Raw genomic sequence first — 25,053 nt, 5'->3', positions numbered from 1 at the left:
TTTGGTAATATACTTTTGCTGCAAAAGATCTAGAATGACAAGAATAGAAAAATCAGGGCCCACCCAAATGGTCGTGTGAAAAAGAAATTAAAAAAAATGCTATTATCCTGTTTTAGGAAAGAATGAATAGATTTTACTTAGAATTGCTAAAATCGTCGAGAAAATTCCGATTTGTTGGAACAACGAAGACGAGTTGATCAGTGATCACACATTTGTGTGTCGTCCGATCTGGGTTAGGCTATTCCCGCACCCTGGGTAGCTGTTCCCAGCTTTAAAGATCTTTTGGGCTTTATTATATATAATCTCGAAAAAGCGAATTTAAGTTGCACATAAAAATTTCCACAATTACTTTTGGGCACAAGAACAAAGGAAAGCGCCAAGTAACGTTACATGTAGCTGTTTTTGTGGTGGTAAAAATATATATTATGTATAAATAGTTATTGATTGATTGTACTGGTAAGAGAGAGAGAGAGAGAGAGAGAGAGACGTAGAGGAAAGCTTCAGAGAGGTTTCGACTTGATTCTGTGGTATCATATTGAGATTTGGTTCTTTGTTAGGAGCCGTTGAAGCGACTGATGATGACTTCTTCTGGACTCGTTTCCACCTATTCAACCCTCAGCGAGGCAGCTGGAATCGCTGGTACCGTTCTGATGCTTCGTTTTTTTCTCAATTTGCTGTTTGATTGCTCAACGCTTCATTTGTTTTACTTTGTTACTCTGCAATGTTGTTGGAAGAAAACCCACGATTTCTACTGCAATTGTCCGTTCAGGTGCATTTGATTACAAGTTTAAATTTCCGATTCTTTTGTTCTGGGAAGTTAGTTCATTATATTCATGTTTTCGAGGAACTCTTATTGTGTGTCTGATTCTATTTTGTTCGCAATATGTGCGATATCGGGCACTCTGTCTGCTCAAAAATAGATCGAACAGCGTCTTATGATCTGGAGAATGGGAAATTCCATCCACATGAGCGCGATTAACCAAAAAGAAAGAAACAAGAGTGGAGACCTGAAGATAAAAGAAGACCCAGCTTGGGTTGGGAAGTGGGTTGTCTGATTTTAAAGAGAATAATTTGTTTTTGATGCTCAAATTTGTTGAATGGGGTTCTCTTCGTTAATTTACTTCATCTGAGGAGGTCACTTTTTCTGGAAAGTTTTTGTTTTTATTTTTTTTAAGGCATGCATTGTGGACTTACAGAGAAATGCATAGCAGGAAACTTCCTTCCTGAAGCGCTCGTCAAGGGGAAAGCGTCCCTGAAAGCTTATTTTCTGGCTTCTCACCATAAAATTTTCTCCTTTCAAAGAGAATAATTTGTTTTTGATGCTCAAATTTGTTGAATGGGGTTCTCTTCGTTAATTTACTTCATCTGAGGAGGTCACTTTTTCTGGAAAGTTTTTGTTTTTATTTTTTTTAAGGCATGCATTGTGGACTTACAGAGAAATGCATAGCAGGAAACTTCCTTCCTGAAGCGCTCGTCAAGGGGAAAGCGTCCCTGAAAGCTTATTTTCTGGCTTCTCACCATAAAATTTTCTCCTCTCTTCGTTTTTGTTTTCAAGACACCCTTATTGGCTTTGTTGTTATGTGCTTAGGGAAGGCTTTCTAATGCCCATTTGTTGGTTGCAGGGAATGTGTTCGCTTTCGTATTGTTTCTCTCACCTATGTAAGTTTTAAAACCACCTGTCCGGTTTCCTTTTCTGAGGATTCAAAAGAAGAGAAAAATCTGTCCCTATACGTTATCTATAATACTTTCTTCTTTTGCAGACACACATTTAGCAGAATTATCAGAAACCGATCAATAGAAGAGTTCTCGGGGTTGCCATACATATATTCTTTATTGAACTGTTTGATCTGCCTCTGGTATGGCATGCCTATTGTAACACCGAATATTATATTGGTTGCAACTGTCAATTCCATCGGGGCTGTTTTCCAGTTAACCTACATAATAATCTTTATTTTATATGCTGAGAAAAAAAAGAAGGTATAACTTTTCCTTCTTTAAGGTTTATGTAAATTTATTTGATATTATGAGGAGTTGTTATTCATATAGTCCATGAATGTTACTAGCAGGTGAAGATGCTGGGATTATTGCTGGCAGTATTTACCGTATTTGCACTAATTGTATATATAAGCTTGAGTTTTCTTGACGATCGTATCCGCCAGATATTTGTTGGATACTTGAGTGTTGCTTCTCTGATATCAATGTTCGCTTCCCCGCTGTTTATAGTTGTACGTCAATCTAAAATCATACCTCTGCTTTGCTTTCTTTATATCTGGGAGATCCAATTAATGTATTCAAGCTAATTCTCTGAATTAACTATTTTTGCTCCTGTCTTATATTTTTGTTGCCAGAATTTGGTGATCCGAACGAAGAGTGTAGAGTTCATGCCATTTTATCTTTCACTTTCGACCTTCTTGATGAGCTTGTCTTTCCTTGCCTATGGAATGCTAAAGTGTGATCCTTTCATTTATGTAAGCATCCTCTAGATCCTAGTTTAGGTTTTCCTCCATTTGGCTTCGTTTCTGTTTATTCTTTTCTTGTTATATATTCTTTTTGCTGATTTCATTTCCAAATGAGTTTCAGGCACCAAATGGGATAGGATCCATTCTGGGGTTAGTACAATTAGTTTTGTACTGCTACTACAGCAAAACGTCCAGAGAAGACTCAAGAGAACCCTTGATTGCTGCATTTCCATGAATTAGTTCTCTGAAATGGAGGTAAGAAATTCGTTTCAGTTTTATTTTCCATTAAAAATTTGTAATCCTTCATTTTTCTTTCGTGAGGAGGTCCCTTGTATTGTCTTTTGCGTGGAGTGAGTTCAAATCTGAATCTTGTAACCATGATGGAAAGCCCATATAATATGTTGAATTTCATACAAAAAGGCTTGTATGCAATTGAATCAGAGCTTAGTTCATTAGAACAGTTAGGTTCTTTCTGCTTTAGCCTTATACACTAAGAACCAAGACATAAAAATGTACGAGGACAAAGGTTGAAAGCAAAGAAAAGAAAGAGCATTCAGAGACTTTACTGGGCATACATTGATGGACTGCTCAACATTTCAGAAAGAAGAAATGATATGTCAATGCCATAGCCAATGGCTTGTCTTGTCTCTCCTGAGACTCCTGTAATCTGAAGGGCTTGTATCTGGAATTTTTTGGTTGAAAATATGCATGGCTTAGGGTATGTATCAAGTATGGGTTTGAATAGAGCTGATTGGAGAGCAAGGATCCTTGTAGCCAACCTCAGGACAAGGCTGAGTTGTTGTATTTGAAGGTTTGGATTTTTTTCGCTTGCTTTTAAGCATTAGAAGCAAACATCCTATGCATAATGTATTTTGGCACTAATGCAAGAAATTAAAACTCATCTCTTTTTTGGGTTTTTTTTGTTTTATTTATTTATTAAAAATTTTCTTCTTCTTCTTCTTCCCCTTTTTCTTTTTTCTTCTATTTCTTCCCCCCCCCCCCCCCTTTTTTTTATTTTTTCCTCTTTCCTCTTGTTTCTCTTTGGGGTAGGGGTGGGGGGAAGGGTCCTGTATGCATGATGGGAAGTGTCATACAGTAAGTGTTGAGATCTAATATAAATGATGCTTTCCTTGGTGCTGTTTATGATTGTATGTTCTCCCTTCTCTTATACACACACACACACACACTCATCGATGTGGTCTCCATGATAAAACAGATATATAAGAAAAGCATGCAGATATATATCTATAGACAGGGACATTGTCTGATCTGGTAGATTCTCTTTGGTCTGCTACTAGCTTGTATAGGCATATTAAAGGGACAAAAGGGGAGCAGGGGCAGTAGCCATCTGCCATTTTTCTTCATTGTTGGACCAATGCATCCTCATCTAACATAAGTAGGTACAATCCAGACTGTTAAGTGTTGTCTTCAGTCCAAACTTAGAATTTTACAACACTATGCGGCTAAAAAATTTCTGGATTGTCTACTTTGTGAGTTTTGCTGTTTTTCCAACCGCAAGGCATGGCACTTCAAAAGTGCACTATACTATGCCCAAATATAGTTATTATAAGCTACATATGTCATTCTGTTCTCTATAACAATTCTCTGGGAAGGCTCAGTTTGGGAGAAAAATGAAGAGGTGAGATTCTACATGTTATGGCAAATATATCTAGGACAATGTTTACCCAAAAGCATGAAACAGAGCGTATGTTTAATGATTGAGAGTACTGTCCAGTTCTTAAGCGTATTTAGGATAGTGTTCACCCCATAAAACCTTTAAACTTTATTGTAGATTATTATCATTATAATTTTGGGATACACCTTTTATTTTCTTATTTATATATGAAAACTGAGATCCTGGGATGAAAATCGATCGTTAAGGGACTTTTAGAGGCCATTAAAAGAAACTGGTAACAGGTTGATAGCTACCATTTCTGGTTTTGGTCTGTCCTGGTATATGCGAAAACTGAAAACATGGACCAAACGCTTGATACTCCTAGAGTCACACTCACATGAATAAATTTTCTTTGTTAATAAACACTCAGTGAGGGTTGAAAGCCTTCTGTTACCAGACTGTGGGTTTATTGAGCCTGAAGTATACTTTTTGTCAGTAAAAGATGGTGAGAAACCATTTGTCTTCTGACTGAAGCTATTAAAAAGTCCTGGTCATCCTGAGAGTCTTAGGCTCACAGTTCACATAATAGACACCTGAAAATTAGAAGACCATCTGATTTGTCTTGAAATTTGTAAGGGATGGCCTGACTCCTGAAAATCCATGAAAAATAAGCAGTCTTTTGGTGCTGCTGTTTTTCACTTCTGGGAGAATCACAATTCCAGGTTTCTCAAAGCATATAAACCAACAGTTAGAGCTGCTCAGGATCTTTCGATTCTCGGAGTTCCATCTGATCCTTCATGGTCCAATAGTCCGTTGCACGCATCACTGGAAATTCTTAGGGGACAATTTTCTAATTTCTTGTCTATTCTGAGCTCGAAATTCCAATTTGTTGAGGGTTTTTTCATGTTTATACTTGGAGAGCTTATAAGGCCAATAGAGCATAAGTTCCCCTAACATTTTCTTAGTGCGAATTTTAGAGTTTATATTGTGTCACAGTCCTTAAGTTTTGCAACGACCTGATCCTTTTTATGATGAGGATTTCGGGGCTTTTTAAACCGTGATTGTAGATTTCTGTTTGCATAGTATTGATATTTGCTTCTTCATTGGAGATTAGGAGAGAGAAGGGGGGGGGGATTTAAAACACCTCAAATTTTTCTGATCAAGACGCCATAGATTACAGAGACTTGGATGAATTATGGTAATCTGTATGTGATGTTAATTACCTTTAAGGCAACGTGAATTAATGCTGTATTCGTTTAGATGTGGGCTTCCAAATTCCAACACCTCCTTTCCCCTCTTCCCCCTGTAAAAGATAAATATATTGATAATACATGGTAAAGAATATTGGATCCTATGTTTTACATCTCTCTGTGATAATCATGTGGTTAACTGATTTAGAATTTTCCTTTCTTTTTTTTTTTAACAATGATTGGTTTTCTCTATACAATGAAATAAATCTGTGCCATTGAGTGGCTGATGGGAGATTGATTTATTAAGCCACTGCTGTACTGTTCACCTCAGGATTCCATACTGGAAGAAAGAAATTTGGAACAACTTCAACTAATCTTCGTCTTTCATTTATCCCTATTCTCTTCTTCTCCCTTTTCTTTGGTAAGAGAAAGTCAATAAACCAAAAGGAAATCACAAAGCTCCTCAAGAGTTGCAATAAATTCTGGTTTTCCCTGCACAGCAAAGAAAATCGGAGTTTTATTTATTTATTTAATGGGTGGGGTGTTTTTTCAGGGGAGAGTGTAAAGGGGGAGACACTTGTGACGCAAATCTTTCGACTCAGACACCGCAAGATCCATGGTGTATATCTCATGTAATGCGGATATCATATCCTTTTGAATGTTTTACAGAGAAGTTTCCTGAAATCTGGTTTTATGAACCCATCTGGTTGTTAGTTATTATGAAACTGGAAGAATCTCCCGATGGCTGAGGGACCTAAGGACATATATATCAAACATCCATGGAATTAGAAAGCCATGATTTAAAACTAAAGCGTTGAAGCCACAAATCTACTGAAAGAACCGAACCACGATAAAAATAAAGAAATTGTTCTGTAACCAAAAGAGGAGATGCTGTAGAGGCGATCTTGGGATCTTGGATTCCACATGAACCATGATAATAAATGTCTACAATTGGGACATCACGAGTTAGAATGCCAAATATCAAATGAGACTTTATGGGTTATTGGGAAAGTTTTTAATGATAAATGAATTCCAAATCTTGAGAGTTGCATCACATTCAGAACATAAATCTATTTTTTCTTTTGTGTACTTGGAATGCAGTAAACAATTGGAATTGAATGAATTAAAATTGTAATTTTGTTTGCTTGTTTGAACAATTACAAATGTGTTTTCAGAAAGAGCCTACCATCAGTAGTAAAGAAATTAATGATGAGAAAAATAGTGAAAATATGGAAAATACGAGAAGAATGTAACCAGAAAACAAAGGAAGAACAAGAGAGATGATCTCTAAAGCTATCACTCACAATCTTTGAAGATAAATTGTATCTTTTTGAATTTGCAGACAAAAAACCAGTACCGTTCAAACTCAAAGATGAAATATAATTACGTTCGAACCCTACTTACAAATAGTGATTGCAATTAAATTCATTCTCCTACAACTCCTATATGTGCTAGTGGATGGGATTCTAGTTGGGTTCCGGATAGTGGACCCATTGAAAGCTCATTCTTGAATCGTCCGATCTCATTCATGAGTCGAGAATCTCGAGATCACCTCTCGAGCGGGGGAGCGAGGGCACAATAACATTTTTTTACCACACTCATTGTGTGTAAGGGTGTCAATTGTGAAATGAAATAGTTTAACAGTAATGAACCGCGTCGTCTAAAACTGCACTGTTCAAAATTATGTACGGTACAATACTGGTTTCAGATACTCATACCGTTGGTATGTACTGAAACTGTACCGAATTGGTGCCGTAACATATTAAGGGATATAAATGTAATTTTACACTTATAACACTTTACCTTTACCCTATCCCTAATTCTCTCTTTTAGTCTTTTGTTAGTAAAGCGGTTAAAGACTCTACTTCCCATGGGGAGGTCTTGGGTTCGCACCCATTCGGCGGCATTAATTTGAGGATGTAATCGTGGTGCGCGAAGCCGGCCCCGGATGAACTTCATAAAAAAAAATGTAAAAAAAAAAGTCTTTTGTTTCGTCCTTTACTCCTCTTCTTCAACTCTGCGAGATCAATGAGACAGCGAGAGGCAGAGCGCTGGAGCATCAGAGCCCAAAGAAAGAGAGCTTTGCTTACAATTTATTTCTCTTTTTTCTTGCCATCTGAAGCCACACACAAGATTTGCAGTCAACTAGTTGAGATCTTCTTCATTGTTGATGCCTTGAAGGGTTCGATCATCAACGGTTACATATACATGATTTAAAATGATGGGCAGACCAATTTCTATGGTTATACCCATTGTTTTTTCAGTTTCTGTACTTGCATCTATAGAATGTGACTTATTATCTTTTACAATGTGAACTCTATGTGGACAACGCTATATACTATTGATATATTTTACTTTCCAATTGACAAATCGGGTAAAGGATGTAGCTGCTTACTAATAGAGGTCCTAAAAGGAATTGATGATGCTTCTATAAACCATAATTTGAGTTAGCTTGTCTGTCTATAAGGACATCCTTAACAAAGATCTTGCAAACTTCAAGTTTCCTTTTTATTTAAAATTAATGGAGAAAGGGCCTAAAAACTACTATTCCCCACTCATAAATGTCTATTATATATTTGCCCTAAGAACTTGTCTAAAATTAAGATATTGAGCATGGATTTGGATGATTTTGTATTATAATCATTATTAAATTTTAACATGGGATGGTTTGTTTCGTTGCTTACCGCTTCATATCAATCTTTAGCATGAATAAGGAAAAATTTGCCTACGTGATTGTTCGTCTTTTCATGCTTCTGTTGGAGCTTGGAGATTTTTATAAGTTTTTGTTAATTAGACGTATTTGCTTTTGTCTTGAGCTTGGAGATTTTTATAAGTTTTTGTTAATTAGACGTATTTGCTTTGTCTCTGTTAATATCAGATTCTATCGATTGTTTGATCGCAATTTTATTAGGATTTAAATGAGCTAATAACAAAAGTGGCATGAGTTTGTTCTTACCAAAATTGTACCGCACTAGATACCGTCTTTAAAGCAGTTTCCCTCATTGATTTAATACCAAAATTGTGCCGAACCATTTATGCAAATACAAAAACATTACCGTACTGTGTAAATTCGGTATGATACCATTATGGTTTTCAGTATTCAAAGTTGGTACCATATCGAATTACCGAAACCGTACTGATTGACACCCTTAATTGTGTCGGCTCCCACGTGAGATCATTTGGAGGATTTCATTCGTTATTTTGTCATACTTAGAAGTAGCCCCCCACACAATATGTGCGGTAGAAAAACAACAGGGGAGCACTAACATCCCGACGGGGAAGTGATTCAACCTCTCTCATTCAAAAAGGGGTTCAAAATGAGTTTTAAGAATTCTCTTGTTTTGATTAATAATCAATCTCAAAACTATTTCACTTCACATCACTCTAGCACACACTTTGAGGAGTAATACATCTTTGAGCAGCGACGATATAAATAAATTAGACGACAGACCTTTGAAGGACTAGCTCCTAATATGTGGCGAAGGAGTGTGAAAGGACCACAATTCTCATCAGGCGAGGATGGAGGATCAATTCCATTTTCCAGGCCCACATTGATATTCAAATATTTCTCAGGTATTTATTTGGCTTCAGCGAATCACCATTAGTTAACCGGGTTGGATATTACAGTGAGTAGTCAGTCTTCAGACCCGGATCCGGATGATACGACCCGTTTCCCCTCCGTTCCCTTTGCAAATCAAACCTCTTTTTTTTTTTTTTGCTTGCGAATCAAACTGAAGCTATAGACCTATAGTAAAGGGTTTCGTGAGACTTTCGTTATTTCTTGACGTTCTTGAAGTAGGGTTTGCAGAGCCATTCTTACCAAACGCCGATTAAGGTTTGTTCCTCTGGCAGCTCCCCTTCTTTCCTCTAAAGTTCTCTTTGTGGATTCAACCGTTAAACTTGTCGATTGATAAGCTTTAGTTTTCTAGGGTTTATTTTACTTTGAGACAGACGACTTCTTATTTTTTTGTTCTGCCCTATTTCATTCTGTTATTTGGATAGTTCAACTTCTTTTTATCATTCTCCATTATTCTGATACTTTCTGACGTGTTTCGATTACAGGTTCTTCTGTAACACAATCTTTTAAATCTAGGGTTATTTGTTTAGATAAAAATATGTCGGGGAGAAATCGTGCACCTCCTCACCCAATGCAGGGTCTACCGGCCGCCGGGCTTCCTCCCATGCACGAACATCCATTCGGTAGAGGTCTTGGTCCCATGCCTCATCCAGCCCTCTTAGAAGAAATGCGAGAAGCCCAATTTGGGCGAGGGCCAAGACCTCTACCTCCTCACCCTGCCTTACTTGAGGAGAGCCTGGCTAATCAACATCAGGAGATTCAGGGGCTTCTCGTCGATAACCAGAGGTTGGCTGCAACCCATGTCGCGTTAAAGCAGGAATTAGAAGCTGCCCAGTACGAGCTTCAACGCATGGCACATTTTGCTGGGTCACTGCAGGTTGAGAGGGATATTCAACTCAAAGAAGCTTATGAAAAGTCCTTGAAAATGGAAGCTGACCTTCGTTCTGCAGAGGTTATGAGGGCGGAGCTTCTGCAAGTTCGCGCTGACGTCCAGAAGCTCTCAGCTTCAAGACAAGAGCTTACCAGTCAGGTTCAGGTGCTCAGTCAAGATTTGGCTAGAGCTAATGCGGGGTTGCAGCAGGCCCCAGCTCTGAAGGCTGAAATAGAAACCATGAAACAGGAATTGCAGCGAGCTAGGTAGTGAGAAATTATTTTTCAATCATTTTATATTCATTGATGAATTTTGATGCTTATGTATTGATGCAATTTTGGTTATTTAGGGCTGCTATTGATTATGAGAAGAAAGGCCATGCTGAAAACTATGAACAGGGTCAAACCATGGAAAAGAATCTGATTGCCATGGCTCGTGAGGTTGAAAAGTTGCGAGCAGAGATTGCTAATGCGGAAAAGAGAGCACGTGCTGCTGCTGCTGTTGGAAACCCTGGTAAAATATTTTTCTGTTTACTTTAAAGTTCAAGAACTTGTTCAAACTTTACTACTGTTTGAATTTTGGTGTTCATTCTTCCATTCTTCCATTCTTACTGCTCATTCTTACTCTGATATTGGTGGGTGCCATTTTGAATGTGTTTTATTTACTTCCGTTCACTGTGAATATGGGGAGTTTGCAGGTATTAAGTGGGTAATTTCAATTTGTGTCCCTGATAAATCAAATATATGCAAGACTCTTGTAAGGGTTGCTTTTATTTCATTTGAAGAATTGGGTCTCACTCTTTTGATCTCAGCTCAGCAAGGATGGAAAAAAAATGCTTATATGTAATGAATCGTATTTTTTATTATTTTTGTTTATCTTCTGCCTCTGTATCCCAGTGTGCTAGTGCAGAGACAGTTGCTTTGCGAGGGCCTCTGGTACAATGACATTCTGGGCCATGGAAGTTTTGCAGTAATGTAGATACGGTGCCCTGGACCGATCCAAATATAAACCAACTGGGATTCCATTTAGAGATGAACTGGCTCCAATTTGAGAAACAATTTATCTATTTATTTTAGAAGTTAGATGCATAAGATATTTGGTGTCTATTTCTTGTAGTTTCCTTATTTGAACTAGCGTTGGTTAGAAGCTATGTCATATTTTAGGAGGCTTTTGATTTTTTTTTTTTATGATTGTAATCCCCTTGTTAGTAGAGACTGAATAGGACGAAGTGACTGATGGCTTGAGAACCTGTATGTCTGAGAGTGTGTGCACTCTTCCCCACCCACCTCCGCCTCTCTTTCTTCCTTCTTATGCGCCTTCTCCTCCCTTGCAACTTTGAGTTTATAGGCTTCCCAATCCACCCACAGGCTTGCCATTTACCTGGTATCAGAGCCTAAGGAACCCGTTCCCATCACTCTTCTTCGACCCTGCCCTCACCCTTGTGTTGTGCCAGCAACCAACAAAGAAAACAGGGGATTGAAAATTGGCCATATGGATATGAATTCATCAAATGATTCCTCATGTCTTTTCTGGCAACAGATATGTTACCTTGATTAAATGAATTGAACATGATGAACGTAGTTAAGTATTTGATTGTGGACAAGTTGTAATCAGAATGTGAAATTATAAGACAATTACGAGAAGTGAGGACTTGGCTTTCTCTTACTATAGCTTCGAAGGACTTGTGAATTTCTTTTCTTTACCATGGGTTTAAGAGTATCATTTTAAGTTGTTTCATTTTTTTCCCCTTTAAAATTCTGGTACAAGATCACGTTCTATGAAGCCTTAATTAGTACAACCTTGACCACACACCCGAATCCCAAGAATCTCCAGCCCCCCCCCCCAAAAAAAAATAAAAATAAAGGAAGGGGAAAAATGCTGGAGTTTTTCCCTCTCATTGGTGTGGATTTTGAGGTTTGCTGTTTGTTTCGCAGGTCCCGGGTATGGTGGAAACTACAGCAATCCTGATACTGCGTATGGAGGAAATCCCTATCCTACTGGCTATGGCATGAGTCCTGTATGTTCTGTGTGTCTTTCAGCAGTTCCATTTGATATGTTTGCTTTATGTGATTGATGATTACCTTTGCTACTTCCATGTCGGTTTCAGGCACAGGCTGGTGCAGAAGGAGGACATCAATATGGATCTGCTCCTCAATATGGACCTGGACCAGGTGCTTGGGGTGCTTATGACATGCAGCGAGCTCATGGACGCAGATAAACTACCGTGTTGTTATGCTGAATCGTGTTCTCCTCGTTTTGCTTACCTGATGATGGTTGCTTAGGCTACTACTTAGTAGATGCCCAGGTTGGGTCTGAAGAGTTGTCTCATGAATGACATTATAATGGATATTTCTATTACTGTTGAAATCTGGATGCTTTCATCCTATTTGAGATATGGACAATTTGGCTTACAGTACTATGGATGCAACAATATGAATTTAAATTGATGTGTTTCAATTCAGTCACACTAACTAGTGTTCTATTTTGTTGTGGGGCCTGATTTTGTAGTTAAACATCCTGTCTTTCCCATTTGTGCATCTCATATACTTTACCTCTTGGCTTTTCCCCCCTAATGAACTCACCCTTTTAATCCTTGTTGTCAGCACCAAGATATTCGTTAGTGCTGTTGAGTTGCAAATGAATAGTGTTCAAAGCAGGCATGGTATAATGTTTCTTGTCTGAGGTTTTAGAGTAGTATGTCTGATCATATATTTTGATTAAGTCCTTATAATCATTTGGAGCTCCTGAGCTGCATCAAGGTTGATTATGAGTACTGGACACCCCTTTGTGGCTTGGTGTTCTTTAATTAGTAGATTAACTTGCTGGTTATTTTTTTAGGCTCTTTCTTATGGAGATTCTTATAAGCCAATGTTTGAAGCTGCCACTGCTTTATAGTTTTTGTACTCAGCTGTCAGTATTGAAATAAGTCTTTGAGAGTTACGTTGGGTACTTTAGACCGTACCAACAGGCTTAACCTTCTCCTCTCAGAATTTATTGACTTTAAACAAGAAATCTTTGAGTTTTTGCCCCTCCTCAGTACCAAATTACATCAGATTAGCTGGTTTACTTTGCTGTTGCTCAGTAGGACCGATTTGAGCTTCTGCAAGAATGGAGTTATGCTTCTGAGAGAAAGATCTGCATTTCTTCTCATTAACTTTATAGTACCATTTATTATGATTTCAGTAAGGATATTTTAACAGTCTTTGTAGTTAAGTTGAAATATTTTTGAGTTTTTAGATCATTTAGGTTATTAATTATATCTGCGAAACTCTGTGTATGCAAGAAACTGTATGTCTATATATCCTGGTTGCCTGTTGGACTTTTATGTACTCTCTTCATTTATGTAAGAAATTTATAGGTTAATTTTTTCAGCATGTGATAGTTATCACTATATTAGTATATGGTAAAACCTTTGGGAAAAAAAATTAGCAGCAATTATTATCAGTTCTATGATTTCCTTGCCCTGCAAAGACAAGTTAAGTACCTAGTGCAACTCCATCATCCAACCCTATACCAATCTTTAGTTTCCTTATACATATTTTCCACTGGAATCATGTAGTCACAGTTAATTGGGAACTCAAGGGGCTGGATTTTCTCTATTTTTTTTTTTTAATATGAAACTGTGGCTAGTTGATTAATGTGATACTAAAACTTGTCATATAATTGTAAATTGTAGCCATTAAGTGCTTACATTACCATTCATTAAGATAGTTTTGCTAATAAAATGGAACCTGTGAACAAAATCCGCGACCTGTATTGACGAGTAATTGATTGATATGCATAATCACACTATATGGAAATATTTATTTAAAATTTATGTGTGTGGAGACATGGTTTGGTATTTTCTTATTAGCCTAGGTCAGTTATATTATTGGTACAGGTATTTATGTATAATAAAACTATATATCAGAGTCTATGTTGATTCTAGAGCAAAAGCTACACAGCTAATGTGTGATAGATTCCTAAAGAAGCTTTAAGCCATATATGGTTATGACTTGCGTTTCCCTAGTTGTCCCAAATAAAATGTCAAAATAACATTATAGTCTGGTCTTTAAGACAATTAAGAAAAGCTTACGAGGGTTTTCCAGATTAAGCACTCATGTTGCATGCTTGGTGGTGAACTTCAGTAGTTTATCTTTCAATTGTACATACAGATAGCAAAATGTTTGTCCTTCATGATAGTCTTTTATTTCATACCTAGAAGGAAAATGTTTCTAACCCTTTATAATTTCAAAATATATGATGGTGATGCCTAATTCACATGAAATGAGGAAGGAAAGGGTTCCAAACCCTCTTGAGCGAAAAGGTTTTATATAACAAAGTGACAGGCAGGTTCGGTGGTCCTTCACCCCACCCCCGTTTTTCCTGGAAGCAGTAGGCACACATTACTAATGTAAGTGTTGCATTCACTTGCAGCAAGTTACTTTGATTGGCACCATGATGTGATCCATTAATTTTGTGAAATGATCCTGATACTTGTAATAGCACAAGGAGTTATTTTACAGAGTTTCTGCATTGAATTGTGCTCCAAGGAACTTCAACATGGATTCTGCTTCGGACAAGAAATCAATCTCCAGTTGTTTTAGACTTCCTTAGTTTTTGGTTACATACTCACTGTTCATGTAATGCTCTTGAGTTACCATGATTTGTTCATGTATACTCATTTGACTGTTCTTGTCATGAATGACACCTGTTGCTCAAAGAGCATTCATTAATCTCCAATTAGATTTGTGCCAGTGGTCCTTTATCTTGTCTGTAGTTGGTTATTGGAAGTACATAGTTGTACTTTTTGTGGTCTTCTATAATAAATTGGTTCCTTCTTCCCGAGTACTGCTGAGACAAATTTCCCGACTTAAAACTCTCTATAGATATGGGTCCTAGTTGTAAATCTGGCACTTAACACTGTTGGAGCAGAGTTAATGCCGCATTTTTGGTTATACTACCATTGTCTTCTGCATCCAAGGGACTGGGGAAAGAGCTCAACTATTTGAACTTTGTTAAAAAAAGAAAAATTCTTTCATTTTGGTATTCAGTCAAAACTTAGACTCTAGTTGCACAAGGAGCTGTTACCTATCAGGTTATAGATGCCAATTCAGGTGGGCTGTCGCATGGTTTATGTCTAAATTTGAAGTGACCATGCCTGCAGATTAGGGTTTCATTAGATGTATCTGTGTTTTAAATGGGAGTCTTTCGTCAGTTCTCTTTAGGTTTAGTTGGGTCTCTTCCTGTTGTAAGTGATGCATGATGGTCTAGAAGCTTTTTGAGTCTAGAACTTTAGCCCAAGTCTTATCCTTTTGTCTAACATTGGCAAGAAGCCTGTTGCATCTTATTTGATAACATTGAGGACTCTGGTCGATGACAAAACCTGTTCACAAGTGAAGCTGCAGATGTATTTCACAGTCAAGTAAGTGACTACCTATCTGTACCTCTTTCATTTGCTACTTGACTGCAGCCTAGTTATTGTGCTTGTTCGATGTGTTGTGTGTGTCTCTCTCTCTCTTTCTGTTTTTTGGTTGACAATGACATCTGTTCTTCTATTATGTATCTACTCCATAGATAAGATGATATTTTATGCAGGAGCAATTTTTCCTTCCCCTCGTTAAGATTCGGGTATTGAATACTGGCATTATGCTCTCTCTGTAGGACCCAATGTGACTGCTTACTGCAGTTTATTATCATATTGTAGACTAGTGGTGTTCCTGTTTGTAGCTGTGGGGTTATATCTGTGCTGATTAGGTGGATGTCTAACAACATTAAGCTTATCCCAACTAAGTGGGCTTGACCATGAACGGATATGTAGATAGATTCAAAACTTGTGAGAAGTCTGAATTACTTCATCATTTTGGGTTGGCTAAACTGGGATGCATTAGAAACTTACTCAACAATCATGAATTCCTATTAAATTCTTCTCATTTCAGAGATATCATTTAGGTTGAAGTTGTTTGTACTTAAGATTTGGCCATTAAGAAAGAAGTTTCCACTTATATAAGTTTCAAGTGTGTCAGGTTATTAGAACCTATATATCGAATTTTAGTCATGGTCTGGTCCTAGGTAAATCCTCTGAACATGCAACCCGAATGTATGTTGAGAGATGCCTGGTTGGATCGAGCCTAGCATTTTTTTGGAGTTAACTTCTGTTTAAAATTTGTTGTTTGGAGTCCTAGTTTGAGGTTGTTTGAGAGTTTCAGTTGTGTGTTTGTTGGTTGGTTGTGATAAGGTTTGTCGATTGATTGTGATAGGGTTCCTTATCCAAAAGGCTTATCTTTTAGAATTGTTTCCTATTTGGGAGTTAGTTATTTGAGTCCGTGTTTAGTCTGTCTTTTATTTACTTAAAGTTTAAATCTTAAGGTAGTTGGATCCCTATCAGTTAAGGAATCCTAACTTGAGTCAGTTTGGTTTTTGAAGGCTGTAAAAAACCTAGAATCAATGTAATCAGTTGACTTGATTTGATGGATAAAAATTGATTGAAGAAATTGACTGTGAGAGTCATGGGATCCCTTGGGGTGGTAACCTGTGGCTGGGTCTGTCTTTTGATTCTTCAATTCTAGTTCTTCATCTTCTACTTCAAGCATTCAAACAGCAGTTCCAGCCTTGTTACTTTACAAGTACAGCACCATACCCCCTTCCCCGAGCCAACCGCAGCCCTCCCCTTTCCCTTCTTCTTCCCTGCATTACAGCACACCCCTTCCCCCTGCTGCACCTTGATTCCCAGCCTCAATGCACCCTTTTCACCTCCTGTAGGATCGTCCCAAACTGTAGTCTCTTATCCAACAATTGTTTACCGCAGCCCTATCTACCCCAACCTGGAAATTTCTGCAATTCATCTCCTTTGTGGAGTTTCTGCAGAATTTTTGTACCTTAGATTGATCAATTTCAGACCTGAAACCCCAAGTCCAGCAATTGTTTGAGCCTTCGAATAACCCCAAAACCTTGTGATTCAGCCTTTCCCCTTTGGTGGAATTTCCTGAGCTAACCCTATGTCTAGGAAATTACCCTATTACCCCGAATACTAGACATAGGGCTACATTACATTGTCATTATCTGTTTAGGTACTTGTTATGGTGAAGCTTTTAATGAATTTCATTAAGCATTCATTCCTGTGGCTCTTTGATTTTTTCTGTTTGTTTGTTTTATAAATATATGTTATGTGAACATGTAGCCTGGGTTCGAGTTACTTTTTCTTTTATTTTCTTGATAAGTTTTACCGATTTTTTTATTTTGTATTGAATTGGATTCACTGAAGAGGAACTCTTCATAGTACATGGTGTTTGCTATATTCAAAAAGCCAAATTGTAATATGTGATGTAGCTTTATGGGGGATACATGCAATCTGAGATGTTATTGATATCTATTTCTGAAATGAAGTTGACCATGAAAGGCTATGTCTTCCTTATTAATGCACTTTGTACTTAACTGAAATTTCTTTACTTTTAGGGGATCCTGTTTCACCTGCCCCTACTGTTCTACCGGTTCAATTTGCCACTCTTGACTTCAGCCTCATGGAGGTAAGCTCTTTTTCTCTTCGTTACAGTTTATGTAATAGTTACTGAGGTACTACAAATAAGAAAAGCTATCCAGCTATTCTGATCGATACTTTGGTTTCAAACTGTTGTGCCTTCAGATCCAGTCGTTTGAAGTTATCTTACTCATTGCAGGCAAACTAGTTCTGGCAAAGAAATGCTCAACATATTTCTTGGAACTATTTGGCATCGCAATAAAATGTTCTTTGTGCACCCATGCTTGATTAAATTTTAACCACTAGGTACTGGAGAGGGTTAGAACCCCAGCTTTTGGTAGTGTTAGGCACATGAATCTATCACAGGCTGGACACTAGGGGGCAAGGGTCATGAGTAGACGGGAGGAGAAAGGATGACACATGCTGGCAGCTTGGTCGGTGCGCTACTTCATCAACTAAAATCTATTCCCAGGTGTTCTTTGATTTTTTTTCACCAGCAGTATTGCGGGATGCTAAACCAAGCTTGATAAGTCACTTTCATACAACAAGGGTCGACTTGATTGACAGCTGTACTAATTTGTGCTTGATCGTCCAATTTTTACGTGTGCTCTGGCTGAGACAAGCTGCAAGTGCCCAAAACAAGTTGGGTCAAGTTGCGAAATATCACTTTTTGTGTTGCAAAGCTCTCCCTCATTTCCAACCCACCCATAACCCCCCCCTCTTCTCTTTTCTGTTGGGTGTGGATTGTGGTGTGTCGTGTGCACATCATTCTCTTGTGAAAACTGTTTGTATGAGATGCTGAGCGGTATTAAGCCTCCCATGGAAGAATTATATTTGGTGTTGCTAGATGTAATCAAACAGTGGTGGATTTCTGCATTTTGCCTTCGCATAGGGCAAGAAAGGTCCCTTTATTTGTTGTTTACAGGGACATACTATATTTCTACCTATCAGCCATGCAAGCGCTTTACTGAAGGTCTGGTCTGGACTGGAAACAAAGTTACATTTGGAACGTTTGTCTACATCACTTTTGAATTCAAGCCTTTGTGTATGCGAGGGACATAAAGAACCCAGACCTGGATACGCTTTTTTTCCTTCTATTTAAATAAATGGAGTTAAATGTCTTGATATAAATAGTCTCTCTTTTTTTTTTCTTTTTTTTTGGTAAGATAAATAGTCTCTTTTGTGTTGCGTGTACAAGGAATTTGCTGTAGATGAAAATATATGTTACCCCAAGGAGAGTCCAATTTTTGGTTCACAGCCTTTCTTACTAAGAGATGTTTGTCAGTTGAACCGATTCTTTGGTGGTGTTGCATGCAATTTGTTAGTGGTTTGTTGATTTGGATTGACAGGACTGGAATGAGGAGGTAGTTTTTCGTTCCCTCTAGTTCTGCACCTCCTTTGTGGGTTTCATATCCCACGAGGTTCCTGAAGGAAAAACTGGATGATACTATTGAGGCTTTCTCTTTCTATGAGAATCATCAAGCTGCTTTTAAACCACGTTTATAGGCTTCTTCCTGAATATAGAAGACTGCTAAGCTGCTTTTTAACACTGCATGTCTGTCTCCTCCCACGGTACAACAATATTGCTAACCTAAAAGAAGTAAAGGTACATCAATGGACACGAAAATTAATGGGCATGCAAAAGTATAGTATCCTATGTTCATACCTTTAAGTTCAGATCAAGTTGACATACTGGATTTCCCTCTCTTTGTAGTCCTGGTGGTTGAAGATATCTTTCAACATTCATGTGATTTTTCTTCGTGTTCTTTTGTATTTTTTTATTAACAAAATATTATTTCACAGACAAATTAATAAAATCACTTATCTCATCCTTTTGTAGTCTATTTGTCTTCTTATAACTTCAAAGTCAGACTGAAACTGAGAATTATATAAAGACAGATCATCCGGATAGACGATTACGATTGTTTTTTTCGTTCTTTTGGTAAAACAATTACTAACCCGTCAATTATAGGTAATGTCAATTTTGGGAAGTACATTTCTATCAGAATAGATTCCTTTTTTTTTTTCTTTTCAAGATCCCAGCAGATTCTCGACGGGGAGCAGAGATAGAAGATGCAGCAAGCTTCGCCATCGCATCCTGTGGGGACGAGCAGCGTTTTACCGCTTAACCCAACTAATTACAACTCCATCAGAACGTATCCCAGCAGTAGCATAAAGCTACTGCCAGTTTCCTCTGTTTTTAAACCCTCCTTTGCCCGGATCTTCCATTCCTCTCCCTCGTCTCTCCGCATCTTAACCTCTGACCTACCACCAAAACACTTCACTTGCGTTTCGACAAGTAGATTCATCTCGGAATCAACAAAGATAACAAAGCCCTCACGACTTCCTCCACTTCACTCATCTAATTCAACTGCTGCTTTTGTCGATGGTGATGCTGGTGGGAACCGCGGCTTTCGAGGATGGATTGAATTGGTGGGAGAATGTTTATCGACGGCATTTCCAGTGTGGGTGGCATTGGGATGTCTATTGGGTCTTCTCAAGCCGAGCTCCTTCAATTGGGTTCAGCCCAGGTGGACCATTCTTGGCATTACTGTCACGATGCTTGGTATGGGCATGACTCTTACTTTTGATGATCTCCGTGGCGCACTGGCCATGCCTAAAGAATTGCTTGCCGGCTTCTTTCTACAATACTCGGTCAGTTCGTGCCTCTGTAATTGCCCCTTCCTTCTATTTCCTTCCTTCACTTACTTGCTTACTTGGATTTTCAATATGGGTTTTGTGAACTTTTGATGGGTTTCTAGTTACTTTCATTGATGTCGAACTACAGTAACATGACTGTCAGTTAATGTCTTATATTTGAATTTTTTTGTCCATTGGCTATGAAGGTTTTTTTTTTGTTCACAAATGAGATCTGGACGGCTGAATGACTTTTATAACCCATAATGTCGAAAAGGGAAATCGAATCACAGATGTTCATCTTCACCCTCTTGCCGTGACTGTGTTTGATAAGATTTTGTTATTGCGGCTTGACTCTCACATGCATATTAGTTTTTCGAAATTGTAGCTCGTGATCTTATCATCTTTCGTATAGCCCCCAATTCAATTTCTCTTTTTCTGGTAAATTCCAATTTTCAATTTCTCAGTATGGCATTACCCAGTGATCATATTGTCTTCCCACACCAGATCAGTTGAATATTTACCCGGCATCTTAGAGCCCTGTTATGTCATAAACCCAAGGTTCAACTACAAATGATAAATTCGCTGCTGGCTAGCTTTGACAGCGCACTTACTAACTCTCTGTATCCTCTACGTGGTTCTGGGGTTAAATTCAGTCCTTTGTAGGATTGCTCCTTAACCGTGTGTCCAACTCTCAGATTCCAGTGAAATTTCGTATGACTGATCCCCAGTGATCCCCAGTTCATAATAGATCACAGGCAGAATTTGAGCATAGTCAGATTACTACTGTTTTAAGTCAGTTGAATACTTCTCAGTTTTGATTTTCAAGACACTCCAAATTACAGCTCCAGATTTTAGGATAGGTAACAGATCCTGTCGTAAGCTGGCATCCCACTGGATGCTCCAGGTTTGGGGTTTACTACATTAACCTCCATCATCCAAATTTCAAATGATCTGCTTCCCTCTTTCTGCCCTCAGTCAGTCCATGCTAAGGGTGGTCCACATGTTAAGAGATGTGGATCCACTGATCTTTTAGACAGGGGAGTGTAATTTGGAGTGTCTTGAAAAGGTTTATTTGAAGCCAGCTTTGAGAAGAGTCCCTCAGTATTGAGTTATTCTTTTAATCTGCTGGAAGATAACATTAACCCTGTTATTCTCTTGTTATGCGTTGTGATTTCTCTATGTTATATATACTAAGTCAATGTAGACAAATACCATTGGAAGAGATTGAAATGCATTATTTTTCTGTTGCATCTTATGTGTTTCTCTAAACAAAACAAGAAGAAAATCAGTAATGAAGAAGAAAACTATCAAATACAATAAAAGCAATCCAAGGTTGTTTGCCCCAGTGCTTCTGAGGGATGATCAACCAAGAAAGAATATGTAAAAGGTATATAAGTTCCAGCAGAACAAATAAAACATGAAAGATCTTTTTCAACTTCCCCACATCTGCTTTTTCCTCCCATTGCAATGATTGCATCATGTCTAAGGTCTAGTTATGAACTTACTGGCGTAGAACTCTTATTCTCAAGAATGTTGAACCTGATGGCTTTAGAACTAATGCACAAAAATCACATTTGTATCTGAGGGACATTAGTTCACTTTTCACATGGATGCCATGTAGTCTCAACAATGGATTTGGATTAAACCCAAAGATTTGGCCTTCTCTTCAAAGAAACTAATGTTTTTTTCCATGTAACACTGTAAGTAGGCCTTTTCCATATATGTGTGTGTGTGTGTTTGCGCACATGCCCGTGCGTGTATAGATGCTTCTCTTGTTTCCAATCAATCTGGAAACTCGTGTTTCCAGTCACATATTTATAGTGAAGGCTAACAAGCTCTGGTGACCTGTTGCATATTTTCTCCCTTCTAGTGATGACTGATTGCTCATCCAACTGACATTGGTGATGAGGGTCATAAGGCCTAACTATGTTAAATTCATTTTCCTTTATTTTATTCTTTTATTTAGTTTATTTTATATTTGTTCCATTATCTTTTCTTCTAATTTGTTTCAAGGCAGGCAGTGTGCACAATGGTTATTTATGTTCTTAAGTTGAGGTTGACTCAGTAGGAGATAATCTCTAATCTATGAGCTTAACCCTATGTGTGGGTTGAATTCATTACTTGTTGGATGTGTCTGTTAAACCTGGAAATCTTTTTATTGTTTTAATTTAATTTGCATGATACTAAACAGGTTTTTTGCTTGTCCTCAGGTTTTCACCTAGACTGTACTTGACTAGGGACATGATTGGACATCTTGTTTATATGATTGTTTCCTCGTATGTTCTTTGAAATGTTGATTCCAAGATGTAGATGTGACTGTGAGCATGTGCATTTTACAGGATTGCATAAGAAGCTTGCATGTATTTCTTCCTGTGGATAATTAATGAGATCCTCATCTGTAGGCCCCCAATTGCTCCCCTAAATTGGGAGGTCCTTATCACTTTGATTGCACATTGTAGATTTTCGCACACTAATGATTGATATCTTTTAGACTGTAATAAGCTTTCTAGATTCATGGTGCTTTGTCGCGTCGCTCAAATTGAACTTGCTGTCCTTCTGGGAATATCAAGGAGAGGGAAATTCTGTGTATGGGTGAACTCAGTGCCACCGGCTTCTGCAAGAGTCTTTTTTCTTTTTTTTTTTTTTTTTGGGGGGGGGGGGGGGGGCAGTTATCTGAAGCAGCCTTACCTCAACAATTTTTGCTGGGAGGCTGTTTCGACTTTCGATGCCTTGACCTCAAGCTACAACTGTGGTCCACTGACCATTGTGCCAAGGGCCACCCCAGGAAAATTGTCCAACCATTGACACAATCTCTACATTGACGTGTTTAATGCATTAGCGTTTGACAATAATGCAATGACACATCTATTCTATCATGTGATATTGTATTATTAGAGGATGGACAATGAATAGGATTGGATTGCAAGTAGATATTATTTTGGAGAGATTTGGGCATTAACTTAGTATTTTATAATTATCATTTATTATATTAATGGTAAACATAAAGTATTTGGGTTACGTGAGATTCCCCAGCTGATCCTTCCTCACTGATGTAGCAACTAGGACACTTCTCTTGTAGGGATTAATGAAGCCACTAGACACTGGAGGGTCTCTCCAAACTCAGTCAAATAAAAATCCTGAACTCAATCAGTCAAGGTTGCCCGTTTAGTGGGAGACCTGCCACAAAGACAACAAACTCGGCCTTTTCCAACGTTTATAACCCACCCTCCCCAAAAAAAAAAAAAAAAAAAAAAAAAAAAAAAAAAAGAACGTAGAAGAAGAAGAAAAAACTAAACTTTGATAAATGGGGAAAGGGACTCCAACGTCTATAATAGTCCCCCCTCCCCTTTCATATGTATTGCTTTCTATCCTTTCTCATTTCTTAGATTTCAAAATGAGGGTTATTGATACCTATTCCATTTCTCCGCCATGATGAGCAGCCTCATTTTTGGTGCACAGCTTTCCCCTTGATGTGCATGTGTGTATGTGTCTGGTTCATTTTTTTAGTCTCCCTCCTATTCTGAATAAGTTGGACAATTGGTTACAGATAATGCCATTATCAGGATTTTTTGTGAGCAAGCTGTTGGGGCTGCCTTCCTATTATGCGGCTGGATTGATATTGGTGGGCTGCTGCCCAGGAGGTTGGTACTCGTGTGTGCATTTGCTTACGCTCTTAATTTTTCATCCTCTTATGTTTCTTGCTTGTCATATGGCTAGGGACCGCAAGCAATATTGTGACCTACATTGCACGGTATGCCAGATGTGAAATATAGCCATTTCCTTTATTGATTTATTTGAGCTGTAATTTGTCCTAATTCCTCTGATGTTTTCCAGTGGAAATGTGGCCCTCTCAGTTTTGATGACAGCTGCAAGCACTTTGTCTGCTGTGGTATTGGATTACACCATATATACCATCTTTTAAGGAGCTTAATTCCCACTCATGGTCTCAAAATATGTTTCCCCAATTGCAGGTGATGACTCCTTTCCTCACTGCCAAACTTGCTGGGCAATTTGTCGCTGTAGATGCAGCAGGACTTCTTGTCTCTACACTGCAGGTAAGTGTGATGGGTAGCTAGCTTCCCTGTTGCGGTTATGCTGTTCCTTTTTTCTAAGTCTTAGTCAATAATGCAGGTTGTGCTTCTCCCCGTATTGGTTGGTGCCTTCTTGAACCAGTATTGCAAAAGGGTGGTTGAAGTGGTCTCACCCTTTATGCCACCTCTTGCTGTATTAACTGTAGCTGTTCTGTGCGGCAATGCAATTGCGCAGAATGCATCTTCCATTCTTATGTCTGGTAAACAAGTGGTGATTGCTACATGTTTTCTTCATGCATCTGGCTTTTTCTTTGGTTATGCACTTTCCAGGGTGCTTGGGCTGGACATATCGTCTGCTCGCACTGTCTCCATTGAGGTTGGCATGCAGGCAAGTAACTGAATATCTTATGGACCATATGCTTCTCTTTTAGTTTAGCAAGTCCATGACTTTTTCCCCACTTGTACATGCAGAATTCTGTGCTTGGGGTAGTTCTTGCTGGTCAACATTTTGGAAATCCCCTCACTGCAGTACCATGTGCAGTTTCCAGTGTTTGCCACTCGATTTTTGGCAGTGTTTTAGCTGGTATTTGGAGATACACTACGCCAACTAAAAAACAGAACTAACGTGAGATCTGATGTACTTCGTGACTTGGGTGCAAGAATGCCACAGTTTGGTGAACTTGTACTTCGTGACTGATGGTCAATTTTGAATGAAGTCAACTCAAAAAAGGAAAAAAGAGTTAGCCCTTAAAGTTCAAGTTACTACGAACATGTTCTGGCTGCTTCATTTCAATTTAAGAGTAATAGCGGATGTTGATTCATAGGCACTGTATACCATTATTTGTGTTTCAAAGAAGGCCTCTAATGATGAAATTGCCTTTTTGAGAATGGTTTCACTGTGCAAGTAAAAGAGACGGAGTTATGTATAAAGACAGTTTGGTGGTTCAGTATGTTATATGATCTTTTTGTTTTCATATTTTACAGTGTGTGATAATTACTTTACTTTGTTGCTTGTCAATGCTAATTTCGTTTCTTGGGGCCGGATTAAAATCATGTGGCCTAATCTCCCCCTGGTTTCTATCTCAGATGTGATTGGATGGGCTAGGTGATTTCCATCCGTATGGGTATGACACTGCAATGTAGACATTGTTATTTGACATTAGAATTTTTAGTGCTCAACTCCAACTGATTTAAAGGATACAAGATGGAGAACT

The 25,053-nt window shown here is 38.3% G+C and overlaps 3 protein-coding genes across 7 annotated transcripts; all 3 read left to right on the top strand.

Annotated features, from left to right (window-relative positions):
* Positions 1–335: 335 nt before the first annotated feature.
* SWEET2 (Nodulin MtN3 family protein) lies at positions 336–6,831 on the top strand. 4 transcript variants are annotated; one of them, XM_089146363.1, is made up of 7 exons: positions 336–639; positions 1,623–1,659; positions 1,761–1,977; positions 2,064–2,225; positions 2,349–2,468; positions 2,581–2,714; positions 5,818–6,831. In XM_089146363.1, the coding sequence occupies exons 1-6, from the start codon at positions 576–578 to the stop codon at positions 2,692–2,694; spliced, it is 714 nt and encodes a 237-aa protein (XP_089002489.1). In that variant the 5' UTR covers positions 336–575; the 3' UTR covers positions 2,695–2,714; positions 5,818–6,831. The 4 variants fall into 4 exon arrangements, with proteins under 4 accessions (XP_089002489.1, XP_089002490.1, XP_089002488.1 ...); XM_089146364.1 differs by lacking the exon at positions 5,818–6,831 and adding an exon at positions 5,596–5,811; XM_089146362.1 differs by lacking the exon at positions 5,818–6,831 and having other exon boundaries at positions 2,581–5,589.
* A 2,158-nt stretch (positions 6,832–8,989) lies between these two features.
* LOC149026117 (structural maintenance of chromosomes domain protein) lies at positions 8,990–11,932 on the top strand. The gene is made up of 5 exons (XM_089146361.1): positions 8,990–9,099; positions 9,327–9,978; positions 10,062–10,225; positions 11,647–11,729; positions 11,820–11,932. The coding sequence occupies exons 2-5, from the start codon at positions 9,380–9,382 to the stop codon at positions 11,928–11,930; spliced, it is 957 nt and encodes a 318-aa protein (XP_089002487.1). The 5' UTR covers positions 8,990–9,099; positions 9,327–9,379; the 3' UTR covers positions 11,931–11,932.
* LOC149026116 (Sodium Bile acid symporter family) lies at positions 11,928–24,865 on the top strand. Of its 2 annotated transcripts, none has more exons than XM_089146359.1 (9): positions 11,928–12,017; positions 17,147–17,217; positions 17,368–19,823; positions 23,356–23,449; positions 23,526–23,559; positions 23,643–23,697; positions 23,780–23,863; positions 23,940–24,227; positions 24,311–24,865. In XM_089146359.1, exons 3-9 carry the CDS (start codon positions 19,242–19,244, stop codon positions 24,461–24,463), a joined length of 1,290 nt encoding a protein of 429 aa, XP_089002485.1. In that variant the 5' UTR covers positions 11,928–12,017; positions 17,147–17,217; positions 17,368–19,241; the 3' UTR covers positions 24,464–24,865. The 2 variants fall into 2 exon arrangements, with proteins under 2 accessions (XP_089002485.1, XP_089002484.1); XM_089146358.1 differs by having other exon boundaries at positions 17,334–19,823.
* Positions 24,866–25,053: the final 188 nt, after the last annotated feature.

This window comes from Hakea prostrata, chromosome 2 (assembly GCF_041222555.1).
Source record: "Hakea prostrata isolate BN-2017 chromosome 2, UWA_Hpros_2, whole genome shotgun sequence".
Taxonomy (NCBI): domain Eukaryota; kingdom Viridiplantae; phylum Streptophyta; class Magnoliopsida; order Proteales; family Proteaceae; genus Hakea; species Hakea prostrata.
The sequence above is the reverse complement of the archived record's forward strand: the minus strand, read 5'-3'. Positions and strand labels throughout refer to the sequence as shown.

Excerpts from the sequence above, each read along its gene's own strand:
- SWEET2 (XM_089146363.1), top strand. The coding sequence starts at position 576 with ATGATGACTTCTTCTGGACTCGTTTCCACCTATTCAACCCTCAGCGAG. Across the intron at positions 640-1,622 it reads CGAGGCAGCTGGAATCGCTG|GGAATGTGTTCGCTTTCGTA; the intron begins GTACCGTTCTGA and ends TGTTGGTTGCAG. Across the intron at positions 1,978-2,063 it reads ATGCTGAGAAAAAAAAGAAG|CAGGTGAAGATGCTGGGATT; the intron begins GTATAACTTTTC and ends GAATGTTACTAG.
- LOC149026117 (XM_089146361.1), top strand. The coding sequence starts at position 9,380 with ATGTCGGGGAGAAATCGTGCACCTCCTCACCCAATGCAGGGTCTACCG. Across the intron at positions 10,226-11,646 it reads TGCTGCTGTTGGAAACCCTG|GTCCCGGGTATGGTGGAAAC; the intron begins GTAAAATATTTT and ends TTTGTTTCGCAG. Across the intron at positions 11,730-11,819 it reads CTGGCTATGGCATGAGTCCT|GCACAGGCTGGTGCAGAAGG; the intron begins GTATGTTCTGTG and ends TGTCGGTTTCAG.
- LOC149026116 (XM_089146359.1), top strand. The coding sequence starts at position 19,242 with ATGCAGCAAGCTTCGCCATCGCATCCTGTGGGGACGAGCAGCGTTTTA. Across the intron at positions 23,450-23,525 it reads GGTGGGCTGCTGCCCAGGAG|GGACCGCAAGCAATATTGTG; the intron begins GTTGGTACTCGT and ends TCATATGGCTAG. Across the intron at positions 23,698-23,779 it reads CAAGCACTTTGTCTGCTGTG|GTGATGACTCCTTTCCTCAC; the intron begins GTATTGGATTAC and ends CCCCAATTGCAG.